This window comes from Prunus dulcis, chromosome 1 (genome assembly GCF_902201215.1).
Source record: "Prunus dulcis chromosome 1, ALMONDv2, whole genome shotgun sequence".
NCBI classification, from domain to species: domain Eukaryota; kingdom Viridiplantae; phylum Streptophyta; class Magnoliopsida; order Rosales; family Rosaceae; genus Prunus; species Prunus dulcis.
Window position 1 is genome coordinate 8837423 of NC_047650.1, and position 19584 is coordinate 8857006.

A 19584-nucleotide genomic window follows, 5' to 3' on the forward strand; every position below is an offset into this window, starting at 1 on the left:
CATGGGCTGGGTTACCGGTCAGCCCCGCAATAGGGCAAATCTTGGATTCATAATTTGGGCGCATTGTTCTCCTTTGGGTCCAAAGTTATGATCTAAATGATTTTCAAGGTCCAGTTGGTTTGATGCTCAAAATGCAGCCCAACGTTTTTGCAATCTCTTTCATTGCATGCCTCGGTCTTTAAATTTTTTTTTTCCTTGAATTTTTTTATTTCGTTAGTGTTCTGTTTATTATTATTTTTTTTTCATCAATACAAAAACAACTTCATAATCCCAAAACATTTTCGCATAGAGAGATTGCTAGAATCTCAAAATCGGGTTGTTCTTCTATGCAATGATTGCAAGACGCTCTCATTCTCACATGATTGTGTTTTGTAGTGGGTTTAGGGTCGGGTTAGGTCCATATAAAACCGGGTATGAGAAACTCATAGTCCAGGTTGGTGGTATATTGTAGAATCCTATAGTGAGGATCTTATTTAAAACCCTTTGATGAGGTCATATTTTTTAACCTTAAATAATACACTCACTATAAAATGAATCTTTTATAATAAGCAATGCTTGCAGGCCTTTGCTTCCCGCAAAAAGTAATTCGATACAAAAAAACTAATTAAAAAAAAAACCTTTAGCCCAAAAGTTATACTTTACGCCAACTATGTTCGAATACTTGAAAATGCTTTTTTCCCAAAAAAAAAAAAAAAAAAAAAAGAAAAAAAAAGGAAAAAACAAAATGATAAGAGTTAGAGGCGTTACGTCGTTATCCGTAACGGCCGGTCAACGTGGAAGCAAGAGGGAGTGCTAAGGTTCTGATTGCAGATGACCTGATGTGAGCCTGTGACTTGCAATTGCCAAATCGACAAAAACTTTTTTATCCGACATCCTGGGGGTCCAGCCATTCAATTTTCATTGCCACAATTCAATCATGATTTAATGACTTTACCAAATCAATCAAAAGCCTGAATTAATTATGATCATGAAATTAATTATTGTGTTTTTTCCCCCAACAATAATATTGTAAGATTTTAAAAGCTAAATCTTTGACGAGATCAATGACGTTTCGGAGCAAACAAATCTGTCCACTTTTTTGGTGCATGAATGAATCTTTTTCCTACAAAACGACATATACATAAAATGCATATTGGAAATGGATTTGGGATTCAAGAAAAATAATTCATAGTTAGATAAAAGTCGAGTCTAATATTAATGTGCAAGTGATTGTTATTCGTTGATGTACGTATTCTATATATAGTTTATAAACACCATTTGAATAACGATTATATTTTTCAAGTAACGAAAAGGGCAAAAGCCGAAAACAAACACAAACACTAAACGATTGTTGATAGATTCATGAATGAAGGATTTATCCGAAACAAGTCAATTAAAGCAATATTGACCAAGTACGTACCCATGCTACTGCATTACTCATGTTGACCATAAGCCTACCCATGTGCAGAAACAGTGATCATTTCTCTTTTAATGTAATCAAAATATAAACCCTAGAAATTTTCATTTTTAATAAATAAGAGAGGCCTTGGTCTTTTGGAGCCTCACACTCACAACAACAAAAGAGCATGAAATTAATATATATTTTAAATAGAAATTTGAGTAAAAAGAAAGAGAGATCTCAATTTGATGCATGACACTAATAAAATTTGGCCCACATTCCGGAAGAGGCTCCATCCTCCATAACATGCACATGAGCTGCCAACCATTTGGTCTCTGGGGGACCGCATCATATGTACAGTTATTTGGATTCTCCTTGAGATATACAGAGGCTTAGGATGAGCGTGTGAAGTGAACCCATGAGACCATATGTATTATGTATATATATATACAGTTCCGATCTCTTGGACCACAGGAGTCCAAGAGATTGTGGTCACCCATCGTTGGATATTAATCCAATGGTTCAAAATGATATATATAAATGCAATATGACATAAATGATTATTACTCGATTCAAGTCAACCGTTGAATTTACATCCAACGGTGAGTGACCATAAATCTCTTGGACTACATGGGTCCAAGAGATCAGGACTGTATATATATGTTTAGGATGTGTTGCTTTGCTTTCTCTTTCCAAATACCCTAACACCAACCACGTTGCATAACGTGAGTGGTTGTGAGCCATACATTGATGCATCGTAGAATTTACGTAGACTGATGGCTCATAAATAGTTAATTATTCGCACATGAATAAAGGATACTAGCATAATTTTAGCATATATAGTAGTAATTCTTAATTCTTATCTATCTCGTTCCAAATACCAAATGCAATGTTGACATTCTTGTAGCAAAAGCCTTCTCCTTATCTAACAGTTGTCTTATCTCACTTTTAACGGCCTCTTTTGCTTCAATTGATTCTCTCAGTTTATAAGAGGCAGGAAAGTTGGACATTCGGAGGAATAGTTATGTTTTTCATGACCTTTGTCTGGTAGAAAATACTAGTAGATTAGATCATTATAATAAATAAATAAATAAATATGTATGTTTCACAAAGCACTTCGCTTTTATTTTTGTGCAATTAGGTTAAGACAAACTCAATTTGCATTACATACACGCAAATGTTTCACAATTATTGATGTACGTGACCTTTACTGTAAGTTTACATGTGTGAATGACTGACAATCACTCAGTTAGTATGTGTGAATGACTGACAATCACTCAGTTCGTGCGATCGTGAGAGATATGAAAAGCAACCCTCTAGCTCTAGGCATGAATACAGAACTTGAGGTGTCTATATAACACACAATTAAGCTCTCGTTCTGGTACTCTGGATAGGTTCCTATCTCACATGGGTGTCCCCAGAGCAAAAGAAGAGTGGTACCTACATAGTAAATTAACATGGTCCACCACAAGACCGTGGGTTTCCTTCTCAGTTCCAACCCTTGTTCGTCATGAGGATAGAATTTAATTCCTTCAAAAACTGGGGTGAATTTAGCAAAATAATAATAATAACTACGAAGAAGAAAGTAAACAACCCCACTTTACCATATACTAAGCTACGCAAAAAAGTTAATGAAATTAATAATTTCTTGAAGATTGCTGAAGTAAAGGTTTTTGTGTGGACAACTAACGCTAATCAACTCTTTATTCATTGGAGTGATTAGAACTATTAATCACAACATTACACTTAAAACATTGATTGTAACCGTTAATCATGATTAGCTACTGCAATGTAATTAAGTTGGTTTTGTTTTTTGGAATTACTTGTTGAAGGGGATTATAAAAAATAACTTGATTGACCAGTTTAGGGTTTCTTAAGTCCCATTTGTTACAAAAGAAAAATCCCTAGCCGCTGTCCCCTTTGGAGCTCGGCGGCCACCCTTTGTACTTCATTCCCTTTTTTCTCTCTCATCTCCTTTTCTCTCATTTTCTTCTTTTCCTCTATGGATTCTTTAACCGGTATGACTCTATGGCTTTCTTCGGGTTACCTGAGAGAATGTGGAGCGGTGGTCCGCTTTCTTAGTTTGTTTTAGATTCTCATGGTGGCCTTGTTTGTTTTTTGTTTATGATATTTTATTTCCTTTTGGCTTTCAATATAGATTTGTTTTTACCGTTGTGCTGCAAATTTTTATTGTAGGTTTGAGTACATGTGCTTATGATTATTGATTCAAGGATTTTAATTAATTTTTGGGTTGTGCATATTTTCTTCATATTAATTCAACTTGTTGCGTTTAGCATATGAAAAATTGTATCCATATTTGACACCTTAGTTGTTTTGTCCTTATTTTTATTTATCCAATTAATAAAATATTTTTGCTCTTTTATATAATAAAAAATCCCATTTGTTACCTTTTACCACTTAAGAAATATAATTTCTAAAGCGACTGAGTCTCATAATTCACGCAATTCTCGCGCTTTTGATTTAAAATTCAACTTAAAATGATTTGAAAATGGCTAAAAACGTTTATTGTCGTCGAGATTTTGATTTAAAATTGTTTATACACGTCGGTTTCGGCGGGTTGGTTAGGTTTTAGCTAAGTTCATGTAGGGGCATTCCTGTCTCTTCAGTTTGGAAGTTGGTAAAATAACTATTTTCTTTATTTATAAACAAAATTAAAAAAACGGTTTGTGTGGGGGAGGCTATTTATTAAAAAAAACTCGCAGTAAATACCAGACAACACCTGAAAGTCACGTCAGTCGTGTTTGCACGCCGCCGTAATTAACTGCAGTCACTCTTCCAGTGTCGTGGCAAAAGCGCCAGTTTTTACTCGGGTCAATAAAACGTTCTCGATTTTTTTAAAAATCTTCCGACTAGAAAAATAAAAGTTTTTTTTAAATATAAAAAATCAGAGCTTCGATTTTCAATGGGCACTGTTCTGCAGACACGGCATGAGAGCTTGTTCGTATTTTGTCACAGAGAAGAAAAAATGAGTTTTCTTTTTACAGCGAGAGACGTACACGCGGTTGTGGAGGCGTAGATTCCTTGCCCATGGCGTCATATATTTGTTATAAATAAACAAATGTGAAAAAGTACTCTCTCTCTCTCTCCACTGAAACCGCATTTTATTTTATGCACAGTCGTTTCCTAACCTTTTCCTAATTTTCATGTGCTGCTTTGTTTTGCCTCGGGTACCTATATTCTCTCTGCTTCCTCCGGCGATCTCAGCAGGCATCTCCAGAGCTACTGGTAGAATTCACCAGCTCGGCTTTACCGGCAAGTTTTCTCTGTTTGCTTTCCGTTTCAGCAGAAATTTATGTTCTTGAGGCTGTTTCGTTCTGAAGTTGGAAACTTTGCTTGTGATGGAATTGAGGGCTGTGAGTATGGTGATGTTGTTGAGGATGTTGAGGGCCTAAGTGGGTAATTGGTGGGTTTTGGCCAAGTGGGCAGCTTGTTTTAGCTCCATGGATATGTTGTGTACTGTTTTTGGATTTTTAGGGACCCTAGAGAGAATAGTTCCCAGAATTTATGGGGTTGTAATGTCAAGTTATTGATTTTCTAGGTGAAATCTAGAAATTCATAGCTGGGTTCATTTGGTTCTTGTTGAATTGGGTATTTATTTCTGGTGGAGTTTGACTGTACTAGTCATTATAGTATTTCTGGAATTTTGATTTATGGAGGCTTTTGGAGGCAGTGCTCGTAATTTCTATGGTCCGATGGTGTCGGATTTGAAGGCAGTTGGGAAGAAGAGTTTGGAATGGGATTTGAATGATTGTAAATGGGACGGTGATCTTTTTACTGCTAGTCCCTTGAATTCTATACCATCTGATTTTAGAAGTAGGCAGTTGTTCCCGGTCCAACCGGAAACTCCCTCCAATGCTGGTTTGTCCAACAGTTCTTCTTCTGGTTCAGATGATATCAGTCCAGGAAATGAGAAAGGTAAAAGAGAATTGGAGAAACGAAGAAGGGCTACTTTTGTAGAAAATGAAGAGTTAAATAATGAAGCTGGGTCACTTAATCTTAAGCTTGGCGAGCAAGCTTACCCTATCATGGAAGGAGAGGTACAAACTGGGAAGAAGACAAAGATAGTTGGGACTACTTTAAACCGAGCAGTTTGTCAGGTGGAAGACTGTAAGGCTGATCTTAGCCATGCCAAGGATTACCACCGACGACATAAGGTCTGTGATATGCATTCTAAGGCAACTAAAGCACGGGTGGGAAATGTTTTGCAGCGGTTCTGTCAACAGTGTAGCAGGTTAGTTCCATTCTTTGGTTATCCTTGTATGGTGAGAGCATCTCTAAAATTTTATTGAATTAAGGTCCAGGTCATTTATCTGTTCCTTTCTTATAGACATTCTTTCTACAAGATGAATTACAGAGTTTGTTTATGTAAGTTTCTCATTATTGGTTTGTTGTTTTCATGATTTGGGTCCATAGCTGTTCATTTCTGTGTTGTTATGTATAGTTGAACTTTGCAGACATTTCCTTTTGTTGAATTGCATCTTGGTTATACTCATGGGCAGGTTTCATGTTCTTCAAGAGTTTGATGAAGGAAAGAGAAGTTGTCGTAGGCGTTTGGCTGGCCATAATAGGAGGAGAAGAAAAACACATCCTGATCCGGTAGTTAATGGAGGCTCCTTGAATGATGAAAGAGGAAGCAGTTATCTATTGATTAGTTTGCTGAGAATACTCTCCAACATGCACTGTAAATATTTGTCTTATTGCACATCTAATTGCTGGCTGCTTTACTTAGACATTAAATTGATGTTAAACTGGGTACAAATTTGATCTTGTGCTGGATGCCATGGGCCATGTCAAAGTTTTTGTGTTCTTCTGCTCTTATGTTCAGTCAATATTTTATTGAGGCTTGTTGGAAAATGATTTTATCAATAAACTTTTAATAAATGAACATCTATTTGTTTACCTGTTTTGTTTACTGGGAGGAAATGGCATATAATTTGATGGGTCCCTAACTGCTTAAGGTGCTTTATTTTTAATACAAGTGACAAAATGCTAGTTTGTTATGAGGTCAATTTGATGAAAATTTGAATTTTGATGGCTAGCATGAAAAACTTTCAGCCTTTCTGTAAGAAGTTTGTATTTGATGCCTAGGCATGAGACTAAAATCTGCGACCTTGTCCCTGAGTTTGATGTACAGACCTTAATGTTGAAAAAATTTCAAATTTCTTACTCCAGATTATTCCTTGTATGCTTGAAATTTCATCCTCTGCACCATTGTTTTGTGAACTTTCTTTCTCTGGTTTTTGGACTGTCCATATTTCACATTCTAGGACACATTAAAAGTGGGCCTGGTAAAGGGAATTCCAATTCCCTAGAAACAAATTCTTTAGGAAATTATGTCTCAGCAATAGTGTTATTATAGTATTTGATTGATCATGTTTGTTTGTTTGTTTGTTTTTCTTATCATTTAGTGTCATTTATCAGACTTATTTGACTCCACATATGGTGCCTTCTATAAATTGCAGCTAATAGTTCTGATCAAACGAAGGATCAGGATCTGCTATCTCATCTTTTGAGGAGTATAGCCAATCTTGCTGGCACAGTTGATGGAAGGAGCATATCTGCATTGCTGCCAGGATCTCAAGGTTTACTTAATAGTGGGCCATCAGTCCAGACTGCACAAAAGGTCCCAGATACGGTTTCCAATGGCTGTGAACCCAGTAGGCCTTCTGTTTCGGCCTCTAAGAGGGATGACTGTGTTAATCTTGAGGATCCTTTAAGGCCCATTCGACAGTGTCCTACAGTACCTGCGTCAGATCTGCTACAAAAGAGAATATCTTCAGTTGATGCTGATCATAGAAGTCTACAAGTGGTTTCAGGTCTACATGCCGCCAAGCCACTTCCCTCAAGAGACAGTGTTCCATCCAAGTCAGTTGCACCAGATGCTACAATGGGGAGGATGCAGTTAAATGGCATTGATTTAAATAATACATACGACGATTCCCAGGACTATTTAGAGAACCTGGGGAGTTCTCATTCCCCTGTAAATCCGGGGACAGTGTCTCTTGGTTTTCCCTTATGGATGCAGCAGGAGTCGCAAAAGTCTAGCCCACCCCAGACAAGTGGAACTTCAGACTCAACTTCTACTCAGTCACCATCAACTTCTAGTGGAGAGGGTCAGGTATATTCTTTTTCTAATTGCATCTCATTCATCTATGTTATTGATTGGTATTGTAATGCTTATAAATGCCTTTATTGTGGATGTTGCTCAGTCCACTGTCTAATTTCACTTGGCTCTCTGTTCATCAGATTATATTGAATGACCTCAATAATTTAGACTTTCATTTCTTTGGTGTTCTACTTATCAAATCGATCTTTTTTCTGAAACAAGAAATGAAGCTGTCAATTATCATTAATCAGTAGTATATCCCATAACCTGTCCTTTTCTTTTGGATACAAGAATATCTTTGCTTTCTCTTTGATTCAGCAGTTTGGTGGCAATGTTTTGATTTCTGAACTTGTCCATTTATCTTGTCAATTGATTGACGAAACATGAAGTACTTTGTTATGGCGTACCTCATAAGCACTTGTTTTGTGGCGTAAAAGTTGAGACAAAATTTTTTCTTTTATTTATTGCTGTTTTTGTATAGATACATGTATGTGTATGCTTCTGTTTGATACCGTTAATAGATTTGTAGTCAAATTATAGGTGGTTATAGGCTATAGCAGTTAAAATGGAGCATCATTTTTATTATATATTTTTAATGTAAATGGCTAGTCTGTAAAATGTTTCTGCAGTGTTATGCCTCTTAACCACTCTATTTCTGCCATATTTCAGAGTCGCACGGATCGAATTGTTTTTAAACTCTTTGGAAAAGACCCAAATGATCTTCCATTTGTTCTGCGATCACAGGTAATCTTGTGTCTGGATTTTTCTTCTTAACCATGTAACTTGGTGTTTCATTACGTAGACAGCTGATTTATAAATTACTTTGAATATCCAGATCCTCGACTGGTTGTCCCACAGTCCTTCAGACATTGAAAGCTACATAAGGCCAGGCTGTATCATTTTGACAATTTACCTCCGTCTAGAAAAATCCACGTGGGAGGAGGTATGCTTCTAGGCTGATGCCAGATTGCAGATTGCCGATCCTTGTATCGGAAAGATCTCTTTTCTTGTCCTTAATTGTTATGTTTGCGTACAGCTCTGCTGTCATCTGGGATCCAATTTGAAACGACTTTTACATGCTGCCAATGATCCTTTTTGGACAACAGGATGGGTGTATACGAGGGTACAACAAAATGTAGCTTTTACATACAATGGTTTGTTATCTCTCTCTCTCTCTCTCTCTCTCTCTCTCATCTATCTTGTATGTATATGCATTGGACAGGATATATATATATATATATATATGTCTTGCTTTATTTAGTTATTCATTTATATTTTTTCTAGTGCGTATAGGGATTGACCAGGACAGTCATGTTATGAATGAAAAAGAATTTTGATTAGTTGTGTCTGTCCTGCAGGTCAGGTTGTCCTAGACACAACCTTACCTCTGAAAAGCCACAAAAATTGCAGGATATCATACATCAAACCAATTGCAGTCCCTTTATCTGAGAGAGCTCAATTTGTAGTAAAAGGCTTTAATCTTTCTCGTTCCACCACAAGGTATCCTTCATCTTTTTATTCATGCCTCATTGATTTTTTCAATACCTCCATTGATTTTGGACCTTTCCAGTTTTAGATGTTTCAGAATTTATAACTACCAGGATAAGTGGGCAAGTACTAAGTCCTAGTTCATGACAGGTTGCTCTGTGCTCTAGAAGGGAAGTATCTAGCCCAAGAAACTTGTTATGACTTGATGGATAGTGCTGATACAACCGTTGAGCATCATGAGCAACAGCGCCTCAGATTCTCCTGCTCTATACCAAATGTTACTGGCCGAGGATTCATTGAGGTACTGTCATATGCCTAATATATTTTTATTTTTCCTTTGAAGTGAGCTTTAGCTATTGGTAGTAAATCTAGGTAAGTGTATGATAAATTATATGAATTTTTTTAACAGAGCAAGATCAGTAAAAAATATTGAACTCTACCAGTGATATGTCTCCTTTATTAAAAGTTCTTCAGTCTTGTGATTTGAACTTGTGTTGATATCAGACCTACAGAGGCCATGTGAAGTCCACCGTGTAACCACTAAGCATTCATTTAGTTTTTTTCCAGAAGTTGCGTTTGGTTACTCTGAAACTGCCATCCAATTTTGGAAGTTAATTTGTTTTCCAGAGCAGTTGAGTCTTGGCTCACTATAGGCAATCATCTTTGTTATTTAGCTAATATAAACCTATTCCCTTTCTTCTGCAATGTACATCTTGGTTGGCCAATTTTTCACACAATTTTCTTCAGAATCCTTGTATAAAATTTCCTTATGAAAACGTCTTCAATTATTACATTCAAAAGGGCATTCAACTGGATTGTGAAAAGAATATACCAAAGACGCTTGAAGTCCTATAAAAAAGAAGCAAGAAAAGAGAAGGATCAGGCTTAAAATGAAACGAGAAAGGTTCAAGACAGTGCATTAATAGAAGACTGCTCTGTGTAAAACTATCTGTTTCAGTTTGTGAAGAATGCATGAAGTCTGTAGTTTTGAATCTTTTGACTTAAATTTTAATCAGGTTGAAGATCATGGTCTCAGCAGCAGCTTCTTTCCATTTATAGTTGCAGAGCAGGAAGTATGTTCAGAGATTTGTATGTTGGAGGGTGCGATTGAGGTGGCTGAAACTGCTGATGACGTCCAGAGAGAACCAGAAAAATTGGAAGCCAAGAACCTAGCTATGGACTTTATACATGAATTGGGTTGGCTTCTTCATAGAAGTCACACTAAGTTTAGACTTGGTCACATGGATCCCAACTTAGATCTTTTTCCTTTTAGACGGTTCAGGTTGCTTATGGAGTTCTCCATGGACCATGATTGGTGTGCTGTAGTGAAGAAACTCTTGGGCATTCTGTTTGAGGGTACTGTTGACGCTGGAGAACATCCTTCCATTGAGCTTGCATTATTGGATATGAGCCTCCTCCACAGAGCTGTGCGAAGAAAGTGCAGGTCTATGGTGGAACTCTTGTTAAGGTTTGTCCCAGATACAGGTTTAGATAAAACAGGGTCTGAGCAGGAGCAACAAGTTGACAGGGATGGAAACAATTTCTTATTTAAACCCGATGCAGTTGGGCCCATGGGGTTGACTCCTCTTCATGTTGCAGCCAGTACTGATGGCTGTGAGATCATATTGGACGCCTTAACTGATGATCCTGGAAAGGTAATTTCTCCTTAGTCTTCAATGAAATTTTTATTTATATTTGTATGTAAAAATCACAATGAGTTTGCTACCATCAGATCCTTCCTAGGTATTTGACCTTTTGCTCATAAAACTGACTTGTGTCTCTGTTCATTCTCTACCACACATGAAGTTTGATACCTTAAATCGTTCTAGTTTCAAGCATGTTAGGACTGCTGCTAATTGCTAAGAACACTATGCGTCTGCCTTCTTTAGGTGGGAATTGAAGCATGGAAATATGCTAGAGACGGTACAGGATTGACACCAAATGATTATGCATGCCTGCGAGGCCGCTACTCCTATCTCCATATTGTCCAGAGGAAAATCAGCAAGAAATTAGAAAGCGGGCAGGTGGTGCTTGATATCCCTGGCACTATCTTAGACAGCAACAGCAAGCAGAAGCAATCAGATGGACATAAATCCTCAAAAGTAGCCAGCTTGGAGACTGAAAAGATTGAAATAAAAGCAATGCAGGGACATTGTAAGTTATGTGAAATGAAACTGGCTTATGGCAACACAAGGTCATTGGTGTACAGGCCGGCAATGCTGTCAATGGTAGCCATCGCTGCCGTCTGTGTTTGTGTAGCCTTGCTCTTTAAAAGCTCGCCTGAAGTTGTTTACGTGTTCCAGCCCTTCAGGTGGGAACTCTTGAAGTATGGCCCAAGCTAAGGCAGTTAACCATGTTAAGTCTCAGTGATTGTCACACCGTGGCTCTAGGCCATTTCTGTTAATCCTATATTTACCTATAACTCTATAGGGAACGTATGTACCGGTTTTCTGTATCCGTTAAGATTTGATGGGAAGTGTACTGTATGTATTAATGGTAGTTCATATAAAGTATGTATAGGGAAAGTTTCAAGTACATAGAAGTATTGACTAATTATATAGACATGATGGCATATACTTTATTTGTTTAATTTCTTTTTTAAAATACAACATTGGTTTGCTTAAACCCAATTTATTGGTGCAATTTGATGGTTCTAGATTGTATGAACAGAAACGCCGAACCTTAACTAATTCTATAATGTTTTTAGTTTGACTTGGGATAAATGATCCCAATATTTTAATTTGGAGAACTTTTCCTATAAAAAATCGAGGGGACTAGATTATTTTCAATGCAGTCCAAATCTAATTTACCAACCAAATAAATATCCCAATTTCCTGTTTTGTCTCCCTTTAGTAGGGATCGTTAGTTGGAAGAGGAATTTCAACACAAAACTTCGAAATCAAACAACTAAACTGACTCACTTAGTCAAAGTTGACTCATATTTTGATATAACATTGTTGTCTACTGCGATAAGTTAGATTCATCTTCCTATATACACAATTATTACGTTGTTTTATGTTTGAACTATTATTTGGTTTTAATTGCAACAATAATAGTTCAATCATTATTGAGCGACCAAATCTTGATTGTGAATTAATTACAATAAAATAACTCCAGTTCGCATCCAAATGGAGTATGAGTTTGAAGGATAAAGAAGTCATTTGAGTGCCCCTGCTTCTCAGGCCACTACCTCTCTCCACTGATACCGCATTTAATACATACCAGTCTTTTCCTAACCTTTTCCTAATTTTCATGTGCTGATTTGTTTTGCCTCGGGGCCCTATATTCTCTCTGCCTCATCCGGCGATCTCACCAGTCTTCATCATCTCTCAGCATCTACCAATTCACCAACTCGTACATATCTGCCGGCAAGTTTCTCTCTTTCAGTCGTTTCCCTTTTTATTTGCATAAAGCTTTGTCCTTTAAGTTGTGTAGCTGAAGTTTCTTTTATGAAGTTTAAAGCATTGCTCAAGATGTAATTGAGGGCTAGTGAATTTGGTGTTGTGTGTATGATGTTGAGGGATTAAGTGGGTAATTGGTGGATTTTGGGCTCTGGGCAGCTGTTGTTGAGCTCCATGGATATGTTTGTGTACTATTTTTGGATTTTTGGGACAGTAGAGAGAACAATTTTCAGCAATTTATGGGTTTGTTGAGTTGTAGCTGTTAAGTAATTGTTTCTTTGGTAAAATGTATGGTTTCATGTCTGAGTTCTTTTTGGTTCCTATTCATTTGGGTGTATTTGTATCTGGTGGAGTTTGACTTTAGTCATTGTAATATTTCTGGGTTTTTGGTATCTTGATCTATGGAGGCTGAATTTGGAGGCAAGGCTCATAGTTACTATGGTATGAAGGCAGTTGGAAAAAAGAGTTTCGAATGGGATTTGAATGATTGGAAATGGGACGGTGATCTTTTTACTGCTAGTCCCTTGAATTCTGTACCATCTGCTTGTAGGAGTAAGCAGTTGTTTCCGGTTAGGCCAGAAACTCCCTCCAATGCTGGTTTGTCCAACAGTTCTTCTTCTGGATCAGACAATATCAGTCCGGGGAATGAGAAAGGTAAAAGAGAACTGGAGAAACGGAGAAGGGCTGTTTTTGTGGAAAACGAAGTTCGTGATGAAGCTGGGTCTCTTAATCTTAATCTTGGTGGGCAAGCTTACCCCATTATGGAAGGAGAGGTACAGACTGGGAAGAAGACAAAGATAGTTGGGACTACTTCAAATCGTGCAGTTTGTCAGGTGGAGGACTGTAAGGCTGATCTTAGCAATGCCAAGGATTACCACCGACGGCATAAGGTCTGTGATATGCATTCTAAAGCAAGTACAGCACTGGTGGGAAATGCTATGCAGCGGTTCTGTCAACAGTGTAGCAGGTTAGTTCCATTGTATTGTTATTTCTTGTTTGATAGAAACATTTCGAAGATTTTCTTGAATTAAGATAAGGTCATTGATTTGTTGCTTTCTAATACACATTCCTTCTAGAAGATGAAATACAGAGTTTGGTTTTGTAAGATTCTTATTATGGGATTGTTGTTCTTATGATTTGGGTTTGTGGCTGTTTATTGCGGTGTTAGGTATATTAGAGTTCTGCAGAAATTTTCTTTTGTTGAATTTAATGTAACAGGGTTACACCCATGGACAGGTTTCATGTTCTTCAAGAGTTTGATGAAGGGAAGAGAAGTTGTCGCAGGCGTTTGGCTGGCCATAATAGGAGGAGAAGAAAAACACATCCTGATACTACAGCTAATGGAGGTTCATTAAATGATGAAAGAGGAAGCAGTTATCTATTGATTAGCTTGCTGAGAATACTCTCCAATATGCAGTGTAAGCCATTGTCTTATTTATTGCACATTCAATTGTCTGCTGTTTTACTGGACATTGAATTAATGTTAATTGGTTACACGATTGATCGTCTGCTTGATGCTATTTCCAGTGTCAAATTTCTGGTGCTGTCATGCTCTTATGTTCATTCACTTTTTATTTTTATTGAGGCTTGTTGGAAAATAGCTTTGTCACTCAACTTTTATTAACTCTACAAAGTCTACATTTAGTTTCTATTGGGAGGCATTTGTATATCAGTTGATGGATCCCAGGAAAAAAATTTGTTGGAAATTTTTTCCACAATCGTATTATACTAGTGTGTGATTGATTATGTTTCTTTTAGTCCTCTCATTTTATGCGTGTCATTTGTTAGACCTATTTGACTCCACATTTTATGCCTTGTATAAATTGCAGCTAGCAGTTCTGATCAAACAAAAGATCAGGATCTGCTATCTCATCTACTGAGGAGCCTAGCCAATCTTGCTGGTACGGCAGATGGAAGAAACATATCTACATTGCTGCAGGGATCTCAAGGTTTATTTAACAGTGGGACATCTGTCCAGATCACAAAGGTGCCAGATGTGGATGATGGTGTTAATCTTGAGGATTTAAGGCCCGTAGGACAGTGTTCAGTAGTACCTGCATCAGATATGTTAGAGAGGAGAATATCTTCAGTTGATGATCCTGGAAGTCTGCAAGTTCTTTCAGGTCTACAGGCCACTGAGCCACTACCCTCAAGAGACAGTTCTGAATCAAAATCAGTTACACCGGAAGCTACAAGTAGAAGGTTCCAGTTAAATGGCATTGATTTAAATAATTCATATGATGATTCACAGGACTATTTAGAGAACCTAGGGAATTCTCATGTTCCTGCAAGTCCAGGGACTGCATCTCTTGGTTTTTCTTCATGGATGCAGCGCGATTCCCACAAGTCAAGCCCACCTCAGACAAGTGGGAATTCAGACTTAACTTCTACTCAGTCACCATCAAGTTCCAGTGGAGAGGCTCAGGTATATATCCTTGTTGTAATTACATCTATTCCCTATATAATTGCTTGGCAATATAAGGCTTATAAATGCCTTTTTTGTGGATGATGCTCCGCCCTCTGCTCGTAATCATGTGGCTCCCACCTGTTCATCAATTATATTGACCTACGAACTTTGGTCTTTAATTTCATTGTGTTCTCGACTGTACTTTGTCTTTTTGTTATTTCCTTTTCTTGAAACAAGGGATTAAGTTGTCAATTGTCATTAACCATTATACAGCATTTAAAGTGGAGCTACATTTTGTATTTGATAGGCCAGTATGTAAAAGTTGCCTGCAGTTTTACTTCTCTTAACTGTTCTTTTCCTGCCACATATCAGAGTCGCACAGATCGAATTGTTTTTAAACTCTTCGGAAAAGACCCAAATGATCTTCCATTCATTCTGCGATCACAGGTTTTCATTTTTGCCTTGATTCTTACTCTTTTCAATGTAACGTGGTGTTTCATTCGACATACAGCATGATATAAATATTTTATGTATTATTTTGAATATCAGATCCTCGACTGGTTATCCCACAGCCCTACAGACATTGAAAGCTACATAAGGCCGGGCTGTATCATCTTGACAATTTACCTTCGTCTAGAAAAATCCACGTGGGAGGAGGTATGCTTCTATTCTGATGCCAGAATTAGGTTACTGATCCTTGTAAAAGGAAGATAATTTCTTCATCTCCTTAGTTGTTATGTTTGCATACAGCTCTGTTGTCATCTGGGTTCCAGTTTGAAAACACTTCTAGATGCTGCCGATGATCCATTTTGGAGAACAGGATGGGTGTATACTAGGGTGCAACACTTTGTAACATTTACGTACAATGGTTTGTGCTCTCTCTCTCTCTCTCTCTCTCTCTCTCCTTCTATGTATCTATACATGTAGTCTATATGGCTCCGTATGTGTGTGTACACACTCGTGTATTTAGCGTCTGTATAAAAATCTTTCTATTTTAGTTTTTCATTATGCTTTATTGTTGCTGGTCATGAATCATGATCTATTTAGTTATTCATTTATTTATTTTCTAATACATATGGGGATTGACCAAAAAAAAAATATGTTATGAAAGAGAGAGTATTTTGATCACTTATGCCTGTCCTGCAGGTCAAGTTGTCTTAGACACACCCTTACCTCTTAAAAGCGATAAGAGTTGCAGGATATCATACATCAAACCAATTGCAGTCTCTGTATCTGAGAGGGCTCAGTTTGTAGTAAAAGGCTTTAACCTTTCTCAATCCGCCACAAGGTTCCTTCATCTTTTGTTCATGTCTCATTACTTTGTTTTCAATAAGCCCACTGATTTGTAGACCTCTCTTAGTTTTAGATGCTTTTCAAAATTAATACCTTTCAGGATAACTGGGAAAATACTAAACCGTAGCTCTTGACAGGTTACTCTGTGCTCTAGAAGGGAAGTATCTGGTGCAAGAAACTTGTTATGACATGATGGATGGTGTACATACAACTGTTGAGCATGATGAGCTGCAGTGCCTCAAATTCTCCTGCTCTATACCAGATGTTACTGGGCGAGGATTCATTGAGGTTCTATCATATGTCTAATTTAACTTTTCCCCTTCCCCCTTCTGTAATGTACATTTTGAACCACCCATTTTTCACAAAATTGGTCCAGAATCCCTCTATAGATTTTGCTTATAAAACATTTTCGTATTACATTAACCAAATTGCATTAAGGAGCTGGGCATTCAAAAGAAGTCTGAAAAGAATATACCGAACAACCCGAAGTGCTATAAACAAGAAGCTAGAAGGAAAAGGGTCATAAGGTTAAAACGGAAAAAGAGAAAGTTTCAAGGCAGTGCCTTAACAGAAGAATGCTCTGCATATACCATTTGTTTCTGTTGCCGAAGAATGCTTGAAATATGTAGTTCTCATTTTTATAATCAAATTTTTTATTATCAGGTCGAAGATCATGGTCTCAGCAGCAGCTTCTTTCCCTTTATAGTTGCAGAGCAGGAAGTATGTTCAGAAATTTGTATGCTGGAGGGTGAGATTGAGGTGGCTGAAAGTGCTGATGCTGAAAAATTGGAAGCCAAGAATCAAGCCTTGGACTTTATACATGAATTGGGTTGGCTCCTCCATAGGAGTCGAGCAAAGTTTAGACTTGGTCACTCGGATCCAAACCTGGATCTATTTCCTTTTAGCAGGTTCAGGTTGCTTATGGAGTTTTCGATTGAGCATGATTGGTGTGTTGTAGTGAAGAAACTCTTGGGCATTCTGTTCGAGGGTACTGTTGATGCTGGAGAACATACTTCCATTGAGTTTGCGTTATTGGATATGAGCCTCCTCCACAGAGCTGTGCGAAGAAATTGCAGACCTATGGTAGAGTTCTTGTTAAAATTTATCCCAAATCAAGGTTTAACAGGATTGGAGCAGAAGCAACAAGTTGACAGGGATGGCAACAGTTTCTTGTTTAAACCTGATGCAGTTGGGCCCATGGGGTTGACTCCTCTTCATGTTGCTGCCAGTGCTGATGGCTTTGAGCACGTATTGGATGCCTTAACTGATGATCCTGGAAAGGTAATTTCTCCTTGATCAAAATTATATATTATATTTCTAATTCTACCTAGAAATCGCTATGAGCTTGCTACAACCTCCGTCGCATATAGTATCCATTTGACCTTTGCTCATACAATTGACTTGTGTCTCTTGTCATTGTGTTTATTGTTTCACGCATGTTAGGACAATGTGATTCTTTAGATTGTTGTAGTTTCAAGCATGTTGATTGCTACTGTCATGCACATTCTTTTGACTTCAGGCTGATTTTAAATTGTAGATTGTTAGATAATCCAATCATCATATTGATCTCGCTCTTCTTTCTTTAGGTGGGAATTGAAGCATGGAAAAATGCTCGAGACGGTACAGGATTGACACCATATGATTATGCATGCCTCCAAAGCCGCTACTCCTATGTCCATCTTGTCCAGAGGAAAATCAGCAAGATATTAGAAAGCGGGCATGTGGTGCTTGATATCCCTGGTGTTATCTTAGACAGAAACGGCAAGCAGAAGCAATCTGAAGCGTATAAACCATCAAGAGTAGCCAGCTTGGAAACTGAAAAGATTGAAATGAAAGCGATACTGCGACATTGTAAGTTATGCTCACAGAAACCAGCTTCTGGCAACACAAGGTCACTAGTGTACAGGCCGGCAATGCTGTCAATGGTGGCCGTTGCTGCTGTCTGCGTTTGTGTAGCCTTGCTCTTTAAAAGCACACCGGAAGTTCTTTTCGTGTTCCAGCCCTTCAGGTGGGAACTGTTGAAGTTTGGCTCAAGCTGAGGTAGACTTGCGTGTGTTTATTCTTAGTGACTCTGGTTATAGGCCGTTTCTTTTGAAGTACATAGGAGTATTGACCGATGAAATAGACCTGAAATTAGCCTTTTCTGATGTATATCTGAGCTTCCGCAATAAACATGGGCTTTTGGTGATTGCCCACCAGGTTTTATTGTTAAGACAACCAACTTTTGCTTCCCCTATCATTGTATGTGAACAACAATACCGTTACAAACTGGTTAGCACATAATTTATTTGTTTTGTTTTGTTTCTTCAAAATAAAGCATTCAGGTGATTTCCCTTGGGACGGTATCCCATTATTGGTGCAACTTGATGGCCTTAGCCATGTATAAAGCTCAACAAATTACTACATAAACGAGCAAATGTGGGTTAGATGCCACGTCAGTGTGCTTGCTTCCTTGTATTCAAGTTTAGATCTCCATTTCTGTAGATCAGATTTTCCTTTTTGTTTTTAGGCTTATTATCACAAAACGTCCCTAAGGTTTACGAAACTATCAGATTGCATCCTTAACGTTTTTTTGTGTCACTCATGGTCCTCAAGGTTAGTATGTGCAATCACAAATGGTCTTTGCCGTTAGGTTCCGTCAAAAACTCCGTTAGTTTGCTGAAGTGGCATACATATATATCACAAAACATCCCTGAGGTTCACACACCTATCACAAATGGTCCCTAAATTTTTTTTTTTTAAAAATTTAAATTCATAAAATTTTGATTTTCTTTTAAAAATTATTTATAAATGAAAAAACCATTTATAGAAGGATTTTAATCTTGAGGACCATTTATGAACACTAAACCCTTAGTTTTTTTATTTTTAAATTTTATAAATTTTAAATTATTTTTTAAAAACTCAATTAGTTTGTTGATGTGGCATATATATGGAGCCCACATCTACAATAATATAGTGTCACATATATTTAAAATATAATATATATTTGAAGATAATTTTAATTCATAAAATTTTAAAAAGAAAACAAAAATTTAATGAATTTTAAACTTAAAATATTAAAATATTTCGTAAGAACCATTTGTGATGCGTGAACCTCAAGGATGTTTTGTGATATATATATATATATGTCACGTCAGCAAACTAACGGAGTTTTTGACGGAACCTAACGGCAGTGATTATTTGTGATCATGCATACTAACCTTGAAGACCACAAATGACAAAAAAAAACATTGATGATGCAATATGATATTTTCATAAACCTTAAGGGCGTTTTGTGATAATAAACCTTGTTTTTAAGTAATATCTTATCACTTTTTAATTACTTTAATTAATAATTATGTTCTAATAATTATTTCTTTAGTGAATAATTAGTATTTAAATATTTTATTAACTTCATAAATTACTTAATATATAGCAATTAATTATTTTAAATTATTTGTGGACTTTGTTTTTTAGTTTTTTATACATTATTTTGTTTAGTTTAATATTT

General features: G+C 37.0%; 1 protein-coding gene across 1 annotated transcript; it reads left to right on the forward strand.

Annotated features, from left to right (window-relative positions):
• The first annotated feature begins 4463 nt into the window (after positions 1-4463).
• Positions 4464-18456, forward strand: LOC117632405. Its single transcript, XM_034365868.1, has 20 exons — positions 4464-5630; positions 5899-6080; positions 6862-7517; positions 8175-8249; positions 8341-8448; positions 8542-8659; positions 8864-9005; positions 9144-9294; positions 10010-10648; positions 10883-11278; positions 12802-13361; positions 13631-13812; positions 14224-14819; positions 15174-15248; positions 15351-15458; positions 15552-15669; positions 15948-16089; positions 16232-16382; positions 16758-17375; positions 17681-18456. Exons 1-20 carry the CDS (start codon positions 5050-5052, stop codon positions 18131-18133), a joined length of 6051 nt encoding a protein of 2016 aa, XP_034221759.1. The 5' UTR covers positions 4464-5049; the 3' UTR covers positions 18134-18456.
• The last annotated feature ends 1128 nt before the right edge of the window (positions 18457-19584 follow it).

Coding starts and splice junctions, on each gene's coding strand:
- LOC117632405 (XM_034365868.1), top strand. CDS start 5,050: ATGGAGGCTTTTGGAGGCAGTGCTCGTAATTTCTATGGTCCGATGGTG. Junction 16,090..16,231: donor CTTTCTCAATCCGCCACAAG/GTTCCTTCATCT, acceptor AGCTCTTGACAG/GTTACTCTGTGCTCTAGAAG. Junction 17,376..17,680: donor TAACTGATGATCCTGGAAAG/GTAATTTCTCCT, acceptor TTCTTTCTTTAG/GTGGGAATTGAAGCATGGAA.